Source organism: Lingula anatina, chromosome 1 (assembly GCF_051362555.1).
Source record: "Lingula anatina isolate TDL-2025a chromosome 1, LinAna3.0, whole genome shotgun sequence".
In the NCBI taxonomy this organism is placed as follows: Eukaryota; Metazoa; Brachiopoda; class Lingulata; order Lingulida; family Lingulidae; genus Lingula; species Lingula anatina.
Genome location: NC_141767.1, coordinates 62,692,186 through 62,710,567, shown reverse-complemented (window position 1 = coordinate 62,710,567; position 18,382 = coordinate 62,692,186). Strand labels below are relative to the sequence as shown.

The window sequence follows — 18,382 nt, the reverse complement described above, 5'->3', positions numbered from 1 at the left end:
CAGCTAAACCGGAAACAAGTGCGGTCCTATAATCGCATTGCTAACGCTACCGCCATATTTGAAGAAAGCCGGTCTTTGTACAATCATATTTTGGGAATCTTGTGCCATCTTGACGGTTTTATGTGTTGAACAAGTTTTACTGTACCTGATATAAACACATATATTCAGTATGTCCATTGGTGTACCTATAAAGGTTCTGCATGAAGCAGAAGGCCACGTAATCACGTGTGAAACGACCACAGGTGAAGTGTATCGGGGAAAGCTTGTGGAAGCTGAAGACAACATGAACTGTCAAATGTCTAATATTACAGTGACTTACAGAGATGGCAGAGTTGCACAACTAGAGAATGTTTTCATCAGAGGCAGCAAGATCAGATTTCTCATACTACCAGATATGTTAAAGAATGCTCCGATGTTCAAGAAAATCCAGGGCAAAGGCCCCGGTGGTGGAGCTACGAGAGGAAAGTCAGCTATTCTACGTTCACAGGGTACGTAACAAAGAACCTCTTGCCATTCCACCTTTGTTTTGCATTATATAATAAGATAGTTATACCAAATTCAGAAAGGTAAACTTTTAGTTAGTGGATACTGGGTAAACATTAAAATTTTGTTCGATTGCCACTGATTTTAAATTTGTAAACATAAAGCATTTGAAAAATCAAATTGCACTGGTTCATCTGTATTTTTCTTTATTCTAGCTGCTGCTCGTGGACGAGGCAGGTCAAGAGGCCGGGGAAATGTGTTCCAGAGAAGACAGTGATGTAGCACTGAAAATGAGACTTGATTTTATCTCCAGTGAAGATCAATTACAGTTATCTTTGCACTAGGGTTGCAAGTATTAAGGCAAAGTACCTGGATCTGTGCAACTGAAGACTACTGTTACGTTCAAAGCAGCATGTACATATAGAGCAAAGGGAGAAACATTTGTGAAACGGTTCACATGGATAGTCTTACCTAGTACCGCTTTCATTGAAAAGAAGCCTCATGATCAGTTATTATTTTGAGTAATGTAGTGGTAGTCAATAATTCACAAAATTTGTGAGGTTACTTTTTTATAACTGTTGACTGAAGGTTTTATTGGAGTTAATGCACACCAGTGCTGGGATTGATGAGGTTGGGATCATTGATGCAGTTGGATTTTATTTCATGCAGATTATGATCAATACATTTCATTTACCCATCTCCCCACACACCCAGTCAAATGAATAATAAATGTTTTTGCAACACATCAGGTACAAATGAGTTAATAGGTTAAGTTTGCAAGAACAAAATTTTGTATTATATTAAAGAACATTAATTAGCAGAAAAAGAAAGAACCATGAAATATGACAGGACTTTATTTGCTTTTTCAAGAATAATACATTCCTTGAAAAAATAAGGCTGCTCTACGTGTTGGTTTTATGTTCAACATAATGTTTTATATAAATAAAATTCTTATAAATACTTTGTAGTACCAAGCAAAATTTATACAAAAATACAAAAAACAAATATATATATATATATACACACACACACACACACACGTAGTTCCTGCCAAAAAAGGCGGTTTGTTTCTATGGAACAAAGCATTGTGCTATGGGTAATAAAGTAACTGCCAAGAAAAAGCAAGGCTGTATGGGTTAGACATGAAATTGTAATCTGCACTCTTAAATGTAGATATATTCTAAATCTTTATGTTTAAAAGCTATCAAAATGTATTTAAAAAAATGGTAATTAGCACAATACTGGATTTTTTTTTTTTTCAATTTGTCATTCCTCTGGTAAAAAGTTCGTGGAATCAAACAGTATGCTACTGTGACTTGAGCAGCAGCTCTCAATCAAATAAAAGAAGACCCCTGTTTAACACCCTCTATTGGCACACGTGGGTTCTGCAAGTTGTGAGTTCATGTGTCTTGCAGTGTCCTCTTTTTTTATTAGCAACATCCAGTACGTTGTCTTTCTCTTCGTGCTGGGTTACTGAGCTTCCAAGAAGAACCTCTATGACTTTGAAGACCTTTTTCGAAGTTACTGATCACATCTGTAGGTAGATAAAATGACATTTGCACTCAAATTCACCCATGAATAATCAATAGGGATTTGCACAATGTGTGGAATAACTGTAGTGTTCACCGTTGACCTTTTTTTTTTCATTTTTATTATCACAAGCATACATACCAGGTCTCGTCATTGATGGTTGCATTTTGCAACCAAATTTTTTTTTTTTTTAAGCTCAGGCGACCAAATCTTGACCAGCAGTTGTCTGACAATGCTACTGATTTCCTGGCACTTAGTGGGGCGGAAGCACACTGTTGCAAATTTGTACATTTTGTCATTTAACCCATCTCTGAACAAACATGCAAGTGATGAGTAATCTAGACAAGATGGAAAAGGCATATCTTCAGTGGGAGATCCTTGGCATCTGAGCAAGATGAGAATGCAATTTTCATATGTATTTGTTCAAGGGACTTCGAAGATCATCAGCCAGAAATCCCGGCCAAAAGGGAATAGTGATTGAACTAACTTTAGCAGCTATTCAATGATTTTGTTTTGGAGAAACGTATTTGAACCAGTAATGTCTATTTGAAAAACTAGCTTTTCATTTTTACATGTAAGGAAAGAAATTTTGATAATTGTAGTCAATATGTAAAAAGTAAATTATATATGTGGAAAGATCATTTTGAAGTTATACCCTTTTAATGTAAGTGAAAATTTTATGTAAGATAAAAGAAAAATTTTTAAAGAGCAATTTGAATATTTTTCATTTATTGTGTGTTTTACAATGTGTTTTATGGCATCGACTCTTCCTCCTCCTCCTACAGTATAGTTGTGTATGCTATGCTTATTATAAGAAAGCAAATTTATACATATATGTTACATTTTTGTGAATCAGGAGTATTGGTTAGGAAATTTAAAGTATTTCATTGTATGCTAGGTAACCCCTCCCCCCAACACCCCCCACCCCACTCCCTCCTCTGAGCAAATTCTTTTTTAAGCCTGGAAAAGTAACCAAACCTCAGGGCCTGGTAGTAGCAGCCAAGTGAAAAATGTTTATGTCGAGCCCTGCATACAAACATACATACATACCTAGTCCATTTGACAGTTTGTGCAGTAATTGTCTGACCTGGGTGGCCAAAATATAATAAGATTGATAACTTAACGGCATATCTTCCTTCAATAATTCCAAACCAAACTTGATTAAATTTTGTAATTCTCAGTGATTCTTACCTAGAACAATATTGTAGAAGATATCCCCAACATGAAACCCTGTAACAGCTGAAGTAAAGTTGGATCTAATAGTCGTAAGATCTGAAACAAAAAATCAAGTTTAATTCATGGCTGACTTAACTGCAATATAATGAACCACAAACTATAGACTATAAATGTCCAACTCTCATTTATTTATATAAATCACAAAAAAACTAGTATACGAGTCTCATATTATCTTGTTGAGAGTTCCTTGACGTTTCAAAGTAACTCATTGTGCAATGAATCTGATGGCTGCATGACTTTACAACTGTTTTAATTGACCGTGCAATAGCAATTTGGCTTACAATAAACTATTTTTATGATATAAGAGAATATTTTTTTATACTTTGAAATTCCTTTATTGTTCTGACTGCTATGTCTTGTCCTTCTGTGGTTGCAATATCTGTTTTATTACCAGCCAGCCGAAAGACAGTTTGATCTAAATCTATTTTTTTCCTCCAGGAAGAGCACTTCTGTAGAGAAGCTCGAACCTTGTTCTCATCCTCGGTTACATCATACACAAACAAAACACCATGTGCATCCCTCACATAACTGGAATATAAGTGAAAAAATTCTTTACCTTAGCTTTCTTAAAGAAAAATTATACTATATATCATACATTGTCATTAAATTGTGCAGTAAAACTACCAGAAAAAAGAACATCTTAGAACATAACTCTTGCAAATGTCTAAGTACAAATTTTTTTATGAAAACATTAAGCAATATACTTTTCTGTTATTCCATCATATAACTCCTGTCCTGCAGTATCATGGAATACAAAAGTGTATCTTTTTCCCTTATATTCAAAGGTGCGTGCTTGTTCATCTAAGCCAACAGTTGGGAGAACATGCTTGAAGTTGGAGAACAAAAAGCCATGCAGCAAAGAACTCTTGCCTGCATTCGACTTTCCCAGAAGAATAACTGGAACAAAAAAAAAAAAAAAAAGAATTCCTCAAATAAGGTTTTTCACAAAATTAAAGTTGAAACATAAACAATGCCATTGCATTATTTGGTATATATTATGATCTAGGGTGGAAAGGAGAAAAAATCTACACTTTTACTTGTTAATAGCCCACTGAAGTCTAAGATTTCTACATTATTCCGAATGATAATAATAAAATAAGTTTTAATATTTCTACATAGCTCTTTAAAATAATTCTGTTCATCAAAGAAAAAAATCAAATGACTGAACAATAATTATTACATATAAATACACACTTTTAAACTCCCCACAACTGTTGACACTGCGATTATCATTTATCATTCTCAAACCCCGTGTTAGGAAAGATTGATCAGGAACACAGTAAAAACATATAGCAAGTGCCCTGCCATGCTGACATTTTACAAAGTCCTCAACTATATCAGGGGGTTTGTGATAGCCAGTAGGACTGGAGAATGGCTCAGGTATGTGCACATGACTAGGAGGAAAATCAGCCCTGGTTGAGGGATTCTGCATGTCAGCTTTTGGGTGTCTTCGGCGAACAGTCTCGTGAATGGGTCCACCAGATTCCTGTGAACTTACAAAATATGAGCTACTAAATTCTGTGCTTGTACTAGTACTGGTATGCATACTTTCCTGATGATTCTGTATATGTAAGGGTTTCATTTCAACTGGAATGGAAAGATTATTTCGTTGACACAAATCAATCAGTTCATCTGCTATAAAGTCATCTCCAGTTTCTCTCAGTAAGTTTAAAAAGGCAAAGAAGGCCCGTGTGTCTTTCATGGAGAGTGCATCCAAAAGTTTAGCAACTCTTTCCCTCCCTTTCTTGTCTTTGATGTGATCATACTGGTCTTTAGTAATAACATCATTTTCTACAAGATGATCCAGAAGAATAACATGGGATTCCAAGTCCAAATTGTTTATAAGATATGTTCTTCTCTTCTTCAGAACAAGTTTATAGTATTTTGAGGTCTGTAAAGTTGGTCTTCTTGGAAGTCCTGGATATGATTCATCCAATTCCATACTCAGGGTAATGCTGTCAAGCTCTCTGCCATTTTGTTTAGACCTCTGTTTCTTTTTTGGCATACTGATGTCGACTTAACGCAATGTTTGAATAAATTAAAAGGAAAAATCCTGAAAAAAAGAGAATTATTCAAAGTTATACATGTAACAATTTTTAATTAATGTGATTCAATGTACATATTTTGTACATACAAATTTGGGTGTAGAGTGAAGTAGGCTTCCAGTATATTTACATGTACATGTACTGTACAGTGTATATCTGAATTTATCTCCCTGACAAGTCTAAAAGGATTTCTCTGGAACGATTTCACTGGAACTCATACTTAAACTAGTGAAATGAATCTTAAATGTATACTATAAAATGTCAATGCTCATCAAAGTCAAAACTATGCTCAGGTTGGCATCTCTAAAATTGATGGGAGTTTATTCAAAGAATTGCTCACATGACATTTGTAATAACGATGTATCGCAAATTTCGCCTGCCCTTGAATAAAACTCCTGATTTCCAAACGTGACACTCTTCGGCAAACCACAGAGTGATCATTAACATCTTTTTTTGTGATAAACATACCTGCATTGCCCACAGAATTGATAAATTAAGATGGCTACTTTTTTTTAGCACTGGCGGAAGTGTGTAGGGGATTCCCCCAAATCATGTGATGACTACAAACACTCTCCAAACATTCGCCTCGTTCTCGATATACGTGGTATTGTAATGTATATTGTAAAATGATAAGGACAATAACAAAGAAAGCGATCTGGTTGAGCAGGTACACGCCACACGCGTTGCGTATTTTTCATGTTTTCTTTTTGTGACAAAGTAGCATGTTTCTCAAGTTAAGGGCTAGAGTACACCAATAGTATATGTAGGCCTACATTGTACATGTACTGTACAATGTAGTTAACGCTCGAGTGTAGTCGTGGTGATCATTGCAGTACGCACAGTTCGGTACATTCACAGAAAAAGTTATGTTAAAATTGCTCAACAGATATAATTTAGTTGATGGAAGAAGAACCTCCCTTCTTCCGTTTTAAAGTAATAATTTATCAGCTTTCTACAGTAGAAAACTGCAAATCATGTGACAAACATTTCAAGAAATGGATAAAATATTATAAGCCTATTTGCAAGGGATTTAACCGTTCAGTAAAATATACAATCGCCGTCAATGTCATCGATGGGTTCGTGAAGTCTGTATCTGATTTGTCAGTAATGTGTCAAATCATACATTACCAACGTACCACGTACTGGTACAATACTCATAAATACTGCGCGCACATGAGAAATGACACTGCGAATGTTTGTAGGGAAGTGAGAGAGAGAGAGAGAGATGAAGAGAGAACTCGATCTGTGCCCTGTTGTTTTGTTGGCGTAACAAAACATTGTCACTTGAAGAGTTGGCATTATATATATCACTTTGCGTATATCCTAAAGTTAGCATTCTGAATTCTAACTAAAGAACATTTGTTTTGCTAGTTACACCAAACTGTTAACCCATTCTTTTACGGAGAAACCGTAATACTTCTAATTTCACAAAAGAATTGGCGGTCCTGTCGTAAATTGTATTTTTAAGTTTGCAAATGATCTTGAAAACAACTGATAACTATACGTTCATTGGCGGTAAGATAAATTATATGGCAAGTTTTTGGGCATCGAAGAAAGGCCCAATTAAGCCCCTAATAATAAACCTTTAACAGTGATACACTGTATCAAAGACGTATTTTGTTTGCCTGGCAATTATTTTCTTTAGTCTCTTTTTTGTCAGAGATCTATTAATACCTTGGAGCTGAATTAACTTAATCTTTGCACAGACATTCATCCATTATCATTATCCATTTACATTTCAATATCCAGATTTTACCTAAGTGTCGCGCGTATTTTAGAATTAAGATTAGAATGACAGATATATAATCTAGAGTACTTTTATTTGTACAGGTAAAATAATATAAGTAACAAAATATATGTCTTGTAATCCAATTTTGATGAAGAAATTCCTGCATCAAAAGAAAATTACAGTGGCTGATTAAATTTGTGTAGATCAAGGAGAGCACTCTATTCCCAGTTGTGATTATTCATTCCTTCACGGATCGGGGACGAACTACATATTCACTGTCAGACTTACTGGAGATAGGCTAACTGACATCACTAGACGAAAAAAAACTGCACAGAAACACCTACTGAGTCCTAAAAAGTGGTGTTTAGTGTCGGGCTCACTCGCTTGGTGGCAGCACAAACTTAATTGTGGTAGGTCTACCCTTATTTTCTCAGTTCTTGAGTGCATTGTTTAGATATAAAATATTTTGGTATCTGAAACACTAAAAATATTGTTTAGAAAGATAAAAATGTCATAAAGGTAGTACCATAGTTTATTTATGATATTGGTTTATCGCTACAATTACAATGCAATGGCTATCTTTTAAACTCTTTATAAGCCACCTTTCTAGACCCACAAGGAAAAGTTACAGAGATGTTCTGATAAGACAATCCATTCTGATGAGAAAATTTATGTTTTAGTAGTAGTAGTAGTAGTAGTAGTAGTAGTAGTAGTAGTAGTAGTAGTAAACAGTTCTCCTCAATAGGTATAATGATAATTATATAAACTTTAAATCTCCCAGAAACATCCCCGAATTACAGTAAAAACGTTGTCTTGAATTCGAAGAGCACGGATGAAAATGTGAAAATGCTTTTTTCTCAAGTCTGTATTGTTTGTCAGTTGCTGAGGGGTATAAAACATAGTTCTTTTTTTTCTTTTTTTTTTTTACAAAAATTGACAAGAAAAGCGGTTCAGAAAAATGCCAAGAAAGGCATGCATTAGTAGTTTTTATTAGTTCATTTTACTATAAAATTTTAGTTGAGGATAGTTCCTTTTGCTGCTTTGAGTTTTTTCAAAAAATGACAGGTCGTCACTACTGCCTGATCTCGTGTACAATATTGGCCCGATTCCCCTTTTTCATGAAAAAAAAACTATTACTGCAAAACAGAAAACATAATACGTACATGTTGTTATGCTTATTTTAATGTCTGTAGAGATATGTTTTGTGTTAGATTAGATTTCATGAGCAGTGGTGACTTATTGATATCGTTTCAACTACTCACAAACTATGTACAAGGTTAATTGTTAAATGCTAACTTTGAAAATGAGCGCCCGGATGCAGTATAAACTAAATGTTTCTGATAGATCTAATACATGGGGTGTTTTACATAGGCTCCTAATATACTGTAGTTTGTTCTGGTTACCTGATTATATAGAATGTGCCATTCATATGTGTTTACTGCTGCAGCCTGCAGCTTTTTACCTGATACTTTTAAGGAACAGTAATGAAATATACGGCTCTTACTCTACTAAAAGTTAGACCTCAATGCTCTCAGTTACCAAGTCCGATTTCTGGTGAAATTTGTGCTCTCAAATGAAAACTGGACATACGTGATAAATGTTCAATTTTAGTCTTTATATCAGGTTTAGGAATTTTTACCCAAAGGTGGATCCATCTTAGGGTGTGTTTGTTTACGTTTGTGTGTGTGTGTGTGTTTGTGTAGGGGGAGGGGACTGACTCCCTTTAGCCACCCTGAGAGGTTTCTTTATTTTTGTATACAAACGTGAAGCGCAAATCGAACGAAAAGATGTTATTGACCTCTGTTTTCCCAGACCTGTAAGCTCACTCTTATCAAAGATATTAGACTTGACACTCTGTATTAATAGAAATACTCTGTATTAATAGGAAAAAACTGAATTAATGTACTTTTATAGTGTATTGCTTTTTTCTTTCGAGTGATTGGTCCTTTGAAACAAAGCCAAGTACCCAGGAAGACTGAAGGCAGAACCTTAAGATTCACTTCAAAATCAACCGTCATCCACTATCGGCATTTTTTGGTAATTGGAACTATTTAAGCCCCTGCCTATAAGGCAGTGCCAATCGACTTCTAGTCGGTCCTCGTGTGCTGAAAAAACAACCAAACGAGAGAGTGAAAGTCACTCAACGGGGTACTGTTTGCGCAATGAACCGATTTTTTTTTTTCAGATAAGCTGTGTGGCCGATCACGTAAAATATCTCGTGTACACACAATCCGCAGGGTAAGGAGTTCCGCGTTCTTGCCTCAAAAATAAAATCCCCAAAGGCTTTCAATTACTTTATCGTGGTTCCATGGAACTTCTGGTAAGTTCATTTCGCGCTAAATTTTCCGTGAAGCAACCACTATCTGCGTCATTATTGCTAAGTGTGTGGCTGGCACAGCTCTCCGAGGAAGACGTCACGTCTTCAGGGGGTACATGTACATTTATCGGTAAATATGCAGAAGAACGTATGGAAGGTCTATCGTTGTCTTGAATATCGTTGTGCAATGTATGTCTCTCTTTCCCATCGTCCGGGGAAGTGTATCTGTCGACCGCACTCCTTGCTACACAGAGGTTGTTTTCAGAATTGTTGCTAAAACGCAAGGTTGTGTGTTGGTTTGGTGACAAATAATGTGCGTCGTGGATAAGACTTCTGTCACTGATGTCACTGGTGAGTGACGGTTGTGATAAAAACACCTTTGGCCCAGCAGTTTCCGGAGAATGTGTCCGTATGTTTGGAATCGGGTGGCACTCAGCTTGTACAGTGAGAGTTTGCGTCGCGTGGCCACAGTGTAAACCATGGAATACACTAGGCTGAAAGGCATGAAATACGTCCGCGTGCCTCGGCTTTAGATGTTTCACTCCGTGGTTTTGGTGAGGATGGTCCCTGTCATGTCTGCAATTATGTAAGGAATTTGCATTATTCTCACAACCTGCATGGGAATGGTTTGGTGAAACCCAAGGAAATGAATTGTCTACTTGAAATCTGCGCTTTTGGTTGATCCTAGGCGTTTGTCTATACGAAACGGTATAATCACTTTCACTATTTAAACCAATGTCTCTTGTATCCACTGCAACGTCTCTAGTTAAAAGATTTCTTGTCAAAATGACTTCTTTACTTGTACCAAAATTTGTTTCCTCGGCTTTCAATAACATTTGCATAAGCAGGTGTGATTCCCCGAGCTGGGGTTTCACTTTCGTTTTTTCTTTCCGCTTGGACCTAGTATGGGCTTTGTATGGCGGAGGCAAAGCATTCGTTGGTTTAGAATCTGATAACCAGTTAACCATCTCCTTATGCATAGAGTGTGATTTTGTATCCTCTGTAAAGTAAGGTTCGTGGAGATCCTCTTTAAACCAAGTAGTGCCTTTTAGGCAAAGAAACACTATGAAAGCAGCCACTGCAAGGAATGGCATAGCAGAATACGCAGCAATTGGCACTGCACGTTTTTCTGTGCTCTTGGGTGTGTACACTTCTCCATCAAAACTTCTGTCGTAAGTCTTAACAATTGTGTTCCGAAAATTTTGTGGCAGTGCCAATGTTAAATTGAATGTTCTGGAAAAATTTGTTGCACGGAAAATATCCCGGTGCCGCATATTGTCCCCTGTAGTTTTATTTTTCTCTGTGACATCATGGACAATCACGACAATGACCACAACCACCACTCCAAATATCAAAAGAAGGCCTATCTGCACTGCCAACCGCATTGGGAGCAGCCTGTGACTCTCAGTAATATTGGCTTCTCACCACCGCGATTTCTGCCTGAAAATGAAATAAAAAATATGTTGGATGAAACAAACTTTATGCTTCTTTGAAAGTTACTCGTCGATTTATACATATAACTTCTAGAACAATTCCACTTCTAAGATGCAATCAAGATGCGGTAGGTAAATTTTTTCTCTTTGAATAAATACACTAAAGGCAAATCAGAGCAAGTCTGCCAGTGTGACTATTAAATCTTATTTTCATTGAGAGTTACACTCTGTCGACTGCTGCGCTTAATGAAGCTCATTTGAGAAGCAAATAGCTGTCGAAAGTTTGGAAAAAAATAGCTTAGTAATTCCCCCTAATAACGAGCGTGCTCCCTGTCCCTGAGTTTTAAATACAATACCTCAACTTGATTAAGTCTTTCTCTGGGAACCAAATAACCCGGCAGAGAAAACGAACTGAGGTCTAGTACCACACACATGCCTCAGTTCTATACTATTCTGTATCAGTAACAGGTTTGCACCACCTCTGGCAGCATTTATCATATTTATAACAAGATAGAGGAATCAATGCTAATATATAACCCACGGCTCACTTTCCTTAACTTAGTCCATGAGGACGGCGTGGGACTTCCATTTTTACCAGTAATTTTCTACACGTGAAGAATTACGCTTCGAAAACAGTACTTGGCCCCATTGACTTAATTACCAAAACTTTGTTACGTCCGTGTTGCAAGGATGTAATTTGTCAGTTGACTGATGTCAGCATCTGAATATCATCAATAGTACATTTGATTTGCGATTTAAGCCTTAAAGTGCGATTTGTATTCTCTTAAGGAAAAAAGCACTTTTTTCTTGACTTACCGTAGTTGAATGATATTAGTTTAGCTTACAGAAGAATTGGCCTGGCCTAATCGTACATGTAAGATGCATTTCAAAGTTGGCTCGACACCATATAAATGACCTTGGAGAAAATTGACTACATTCGTTAGCAGCCTTTCATGTCAGATAACTTGGCCAGTTTAAGACCATCGGAAGTAAGACCAAGTATGCCTTGACTAAAAAATCTTTACCACTGCAGGTATAACTGGGTATAGGCCTACTTTAAATCTTTTGATGCTTACTTGGCAATCAACAGTTCAAGTATTTCTCTTAGCCCTTTTATTACAGTCAGACATCTACTAATACCTTGACATGGATTTGATTCAATTAATCTGTACACAGACATTTAACCACCATAATTATTCAATTACATATCAATATCCAAATTTTGTCTATTTGTTGGGCGTGCTTAAGAATTAAGAACGACGGAATTATCATCTGGAGTACTTTTTTTTGTACATGTAAATTAATACAAATACCATAAGTGACACGGACATATTTCATATAATTCAATTCTAATGAAAAACGTCCTCTGGTAGTCGAAAATTATAGTGGCTGATTGAATTTGTGTAGATCACGGAGCTCTCTATTCCCCGTTGTGATTATTCATTCCTTCACGTACCCTGAACACATCAATCTGGGAGGACGTAAAGGATATTCGTAGCCGGGCCAACCGATACCCGAAATGGTCTAAACTGGCGTCACAAAACGACCAAATAATATAGGGACATCCATTGCATTCCATCAGGACTTCACTCTCTTTGTGGGGTTTTCAACACGTCAATTGGTCGATTTTCTATCTAAATTTGTACGGTTATGAACAAACCCACAGTTTTGCAGTGTTACGAAATTTAAAGAAAAATAAAGAAAATGAAGGAATACCCCAGGCTCTGAAGTGATGTGTTCGTGTTACTTTTGCATCTGTTCTTTAACATGTCACCACTGCTATTTGAACAAAGTAAGACTTTGTGATCCAGAAACCAGAATTATAAATAAATGAAAAAAGATAATATTAAAGGCCCTGTTGCAAGTAATCAGACTACAGTGTACCTGTAGATCTCGACAATGCATGAATATAAAAACATCATGTCATCATCTGTTAACCTAATATATAAAAAAAACAAACAAATGTTCGAAGCACTAAAGGCACACGTGTTTTGTGTTTTATGCGCTATGCACCGTGTAAATGTGAATTTCTCAGATATAATATTATAACATCAGTACCAGTATCATAACCAGTGCTGTATACTGATAGGAAAATACGTCCCATTTTTAGAAGGGCAACAAAAGGGCAACAAAGGGCAACAAAACACAGCAATAAACATGTATATAATGAGCCTCGTAAGATGGACTTGCTATAGATGCTGTACAATAACGCGTGCGGCGGCATATTATGCTCGGGCATGGCTGTTTCTTACACAATGTCTGCCAGTATATTTATTTCCTCGGCATTGTGCAATCATTTATTACTAGATCAAAGTCAAGGCCTTTTGTTATTGGTTTCATTGCCTTTTAGATCCCAATCATTAAATTGATGCATTTGGGGAAGATATGGGGTTGTCCATTTCCGAGAGAAAGATTTTGATATCAATAAAAGCAACGACATTGCTTGTTGTTAAAAAAGCTGTACAACTTCATTAAAATCTGCAATACAACACCTTCCATCTTATATGTGGAATATATTAATTATGATAAAATGACAAGTTAAAAGAAAAAAAACCCTTAAAACAAGCAGTCTCACCCATCTGGGGCTGTTCCGGGTTTGCTATTATAAAAAAACAAGTAAGATGAAGATCACCACACAGACAAAGAAAATTTGAATCGTTGCTGCATATTTAATAATTGAAGGATTGTAGGTTAATAAATTACACAGGAAAGAAATATGCCGTACGGATGGATGGCAATGTAAGCACGGTGTTTTCATACGTGGAAAAAATACATAAATTGAGACTTTCTAAGGTAAAAATGTAAGGGTGCTGTTACAAGAGGTCATGCAGAGCCGTTTTAATTTTTTGCAATTCTTACGCACATTCAATCTGCTAATTAATTCAATGCATATGAGAATTTAGTTTAGAAAAGCAGAAGACTTCAAATTGACAAATCAATTTTGTGTGATATTGGCTTAGAAGTATTTTTGAATTTCTTTTCCATCATACGTATCTTATATAACTAGCATCATTCAGAAGTGTGGGCAGACAGAACCTCATGTAAAGAAAATTCAAGATTTCGACTTCATGTGTACTGGAGTCGCTATAATTTAAATGTAATTGGGCATGTAGTCAGTTAAGAAAGGTTAATGGATCTTAAATGCAAACACTTCAAGAGTTAAATGACCTAACAAAATAAATGGAAAAACATAAGTTTTCATGGACTGATTTAAATCAAGGTCTACATTTACTGTATATGTTCGTTTTTAAAAGGCCACAGTTTCCGGCTATTATATTTATACCTCAGTTATTCAAATGTCACATGAATAAAACAACCTTTAAAAAATTACATCGCCTTATTCATTCATGTAAAATATACGTGTTCTCTCGACTTGTAATATTTATAAGTAAATTGTTTTTATGAAGTAACAAAAGTGTTGTGATAGTGAAGTAACGTATGTAAAGTTTTCTGCTGAAGGTTTTTTCGTAATAGCAAATTCGTACTTCCGTAGAAAAAGTTTTTGTAACCTCTTTCCAGTGTCGTTTTAGCCTGGTAGGAATAAGCTGTCATTTAACATCTTTTGTTTGGTAGTGAAGAATGAAACTAGTACCTGGTGCAAAAACCTTTCCCTTTTTTATCTTCACTTTACAGATCAAAGAAAGGCATTCCTACCGCCTGTCCTTGCCACCCTAACTTTCCAACTATCAGAAAATCGCCTTTATCACAAGCATATCTTTGCTGTTTCCAGTGCTAGGTATAGGCAGCTGCAAGTAACTCAGGGTTTCCTTAAGAGTTTGCGTGTAAACAACTTGTCACACAACATTATCATTTTTTGTCGTTGTGCATCTCATGCAAAATGTGCTAAGCTAGTTATCTTTACTAATTAGGTCCTTAAACAAACTCTTCAAATAAAAGTACCTAGTGACGATATTTCATTAGGACATGTAAGGGATACACGGTAGACTAAATATTTTGGAATAAAAAATGACACAAAACGTCGAATCCATGAGCAGGGGTGTCGAGCAATGTTTAGTGAAAAGGAGAAAATTACTTTCTTTCTAAAGTGATTTGATGTTGAGGGGAAGATACCGGATACGATACCTTTATTGTAAAACAATAATGTTTGTGCAAAATATCTGATAATGAAAAATTAATTATTAAACATTTGTTGCTTTTCTGCAATTAATGTATTTATTTGTCCCGCGACAACAAAGGACTCTGTCCTATCTGGATACATTAAATCAAAGAAATAAGTAAATAAACTACTGTACTATTACTGGACAAACAAATTGTATGGCGTCTCTTAACTTTGAGGTAAAACAACGTAGCAAGCATTCTAGACACATAATCATGTGTAGAAAAGTACATGTATGCATAATCAGGCACTTACTACAAAATTGAAATAAAAAGGTGACACAGTCAATGTAATACAAGTTAAATTCTAGCAATTACTTTTACCTGCGCGATGCAAATTTATGTAGGTCTACTCCTTGTGAAACAATTCTATTCAAATTAAAGTTTGCGTAAAATCTTTTTTTATTTTTTCGTGTGGACACCTGAGAGAAACTGACTGCCATTGAATCCAGCTAAGACGTTTGAATTACGTCAACCTACCTGAGAGGAGTTCACCAGTAAAGGTGCAGCTGTGGAAGTGATGCTGAACAGGTAGTAGGGCACATTTACACCCCTCATGCACATCCACATGCTCCTATTATAGCACGGTAACGAATTTCAATTAAATGACCTCTCGAACCTACCTACCTGGTTGCTGCTAAATGATAGTTTAGTGACAGTAGCCATACTATATCAATGTCGATTGTTGAATAAACATTTTTGCCTTAAAATGTTCATGCAACTTTTCTATAGAAATATCTATTTGTTGCAATGAATGTAGAGATACATTTAGCTTTGTGATTGTGGTGATTTTTATGACAATCTGCAGTCTTTAAACAAGATTTATGTAATGTGTTGCGAAATAATGCAGATTTTGCGGACTGTGCCTTTGAATGAGAAACAAGTAGCATTCAAACTTTTTCACATACGACGGTACATGAAGCTGTAGGGGGAGCGGGGCAAGTCCAAATTTTACCCCTCTTCACCCCGATGACTATGTATGACTTTATGATAATCTTTTTATTGTACCTACTACTTCCCTTCCTAAAGTCATGAATATGCCGCTGCTGGTTGCCATTTTTTATTCCGACACACACACACACACTCACACACACACACACACGCAGTTAACATTTGATAATCACAACAACTAGCTCTGTCGACTAAAAAAATCTCTGCGGCAAAGAAAAAAAAAAACCTTGTTGTCTGCCGCTTATCCAAGGACCTAGCTGCTAAAGGCATGAATGTTCTTTAATCTTATTGTTAAATAAGCACACTCAGAAAGTAACATCAGAAAACACTTACCTATCCATGCAGCACTGTTGCACAATACGGACGACGGTCACGGAGTCTATCACTAGATCAATTCCACTACTTAACCCTGTTCGGCCATAGTGCTACATTATTACCTTCATCTATTTATAGCCAACAGCTGTCTTCTTTGCAAATGAAATTGTGATTGAAGTGGGATATTTGTTAACCACAAAAGCATCCAAGATCCGTAAACAGAGAGCAGCATCTCAACCTCTGAAGAAAACAGGTGATCTAAATCAAAAATAGGATTTGCTACTTCACCTTTATTTTCTAAGGGTTTCAGAAAGAAAAATGCACTGAGCATGGATTCAAACTAAGCAAATCACCTTAAGTTGAAGGAAGAGAGAAAAGTACCACTTGTATTAAAGTAAGTGCGTGCGTTACGTTATCCACAATAAGTAACGGTAATTGGATTTTTTTTCTGAAATCTAATACAAGAATGTGTGAGCCTCTTAGTTTTAACCTATAGGAGAAAAGCGTCATGTGCACCACAATTCACAAAAACTCTTTGGCAACCTGCAAACCAATGGGAATACACTTGTGCAGATAAATGGTATTGGTCACCAAAAGTACCTCATCAAATTGGCTGCGGCCAGACAGTATCTATTTCAACACGTAGGTCGCTCCAACTCGTATTTACTCAGTATACCACGAAGACCGAACTGTTTCAGCGTATGAGGACCTCGGGCACCTTGCCCGCTGGAAATGCGTTCGAATAGTGAAGAACGTTGATTGCTTTTATTCATAAAGTGCACATCTTCCTACTAGTTTTCTAGTTCAACCTATTGATTAATTTTTTTCTTCTTTTTAAACTGGACTATATGAATGTTTGTACAAGAATGGTTCTACATAAAAAAGCATAAAAGACAACCAAAGCCAGCTGCGTAAAAAGTAAGTCCGATCACAAAATAAACGCTCAAATAAGAAGAAGAAAAGAAAAAGGAAACAGGGTAGTGCATTAAAAACTCCGGTATAGCAATACTTTGAAGAGGAGCGATAATAAGTGGCTCTCAAATCTGGTTAAGATTTCAGTTTTGTTGATTTTCAGTTAGTCTGAGGGGCGCATTGAGAAATAAGTAAATGAGCGTACCACACATAACATCGTTTTCATCGCAAAACAGGTGTTATGGTGTGCAGGTAGCAAACTTAGTTGCGAGGGTGTAAGTAACATGTCACGTAATGGTTCCTTACTGGTGAAAAATAAACTTACAGAGAGAATTACCGAACTTTTGTACAAACACCGTTCTAACTCCCGCCTGGCTTTCCCTGGTTATTATTTAAGAAAGTGCAGAATTTGCAAATTGGCAAGTTATTAACCCTAGAATTACACCAGTAAACAACTAATCAAATGATCAAAAACTAGCAGATTGCAATGGCCAGAGTTGGAGTAAGCTATGATGCTGAGATTTGACATTAACACTCGACAAAATTTCTTCGCAAGCCGAGAGCATATGCTAGCCTTAACCTTTCTCTGCCCTTGACTTTTAATCGGGAACATATACTTAAAGCGTTGACTCTCAAAACCAACTTATTATTTATATTTCTCTTTCACAACAGTGATAAAAATGTTAAGATTTTCATCAGAGAACCCTTGCAGATGAAAAAAAAAGAGGCTACCCTAACCTATTACACTTTAACTGGCAGAAGCAAAGCGGTTCTCGTGAATGTCATCCATCATCCTGTTCTCCTATACCCTGGTTAGCCATATTACCAATGTGCAAAAAATAACGATATCATATTAAAGGTTATATACCCTAAAATATGTCATCATGTGACCTAATTTGAGTTCTTTCTTCATTTGCTTAGTTCTGTATCAATCCATCATTTCTGGCATATCCTAAGGGACAATGCAGAACAACATAAAAAGAGCAGGTAGGACTACCATTGTACTAAGGTGCCATTTTACCTGTTGAAGTGCCTGGAAACATTTTGCGACCATAACTCAATAATCCTAGTTGGGTGTAGATACGTACCAATCGATTCAGTGGATACCTCTGTACTCACTGCAGTTAAAAACGCCAAAATTGGTATGACAATTGACAAAGGCGCGAAGATCAATCCGGTTCCACAGATTTTTATTAACATCTTTGAAACCGATGCTGATTGGTTTTATTTTGAAAGATCCGTTGAAAATCGTTGTAATATAAAGTTGTTAGGGATAATTTAAAATATCGAAATGGAGTAGGGAAAGCAGTCGCAC

General features: G+C 36.2%; 2 protein-coding genes across 7 annotated transcripts; one reads left to right on the top strand and one right to left on the bottom strand.

Moving 5' to 3' along the window:
• The first annotated feature begins 30 nt into the window (after positions 1-30).
• On the top strand, positions 31-1,228 carry LOC106176784 (small nuclear ribonucleoprotein Sm D3). Its single transcript, XM_013559313.3, has 2 exons — positions 31-488; positions 699-1,228. The coding sequence occupies exons 1-2, from the start codon at positions 170-172 to the stop codon at positions 758-760; spliced, it is 381 nt and encodes a 126-aa protein (XP_013414767.1). The 5' UTR covers positions 31-169; the 3' UTR covers positions 761-1,228.
• Positions 976-18,339, bottom strand: LOC106176782 (uncharacterized). Of its 6 annotated transcripts, XM_087002717.1 has the most exons (7): positions 16,174-16,327; positions 9,318-10,780; positions 4,444-5,302; positions 3,954-4,146; positions 3,572-3,777; positions 3,205-3,285; positions 976-2,017 (listed from the first exon to the last, which is right to left on the bottom strand). In XM_087002717.1, the coding sequence occupies exons 3-7, from the start codon at positions 5,252-5,254 to the stop codon at positions 1,914-1,916; spliced, it is 1,395 nt and encodes a 464-aa protein (XP_086858843.1). In that variant the 5' UTR covers positions 5,255-5,302; positions 9,318-10,780; positions 16,174-16,327; the 3' UTR covers positions 976-1,913. The 6 variants fall into 6 exon arrangements, with proteins under 6 accessions (XP_086858843.1, XP_013414764.2, XP_086858844.1 ...); XM_013559310.2 differs by lacking the exons at positions 9,318-10,780; positions 16,174-16,327 and adding an exon at positions 5,763-5,856; XM_087002718.1 differs by lacking the exons at positions 9,318-10,780; positions 16,174-16,327 and adding an exon at positions 5,635-5,749.
• Positions 18,340-18,382: the final 43 nt, after the last annotated feature.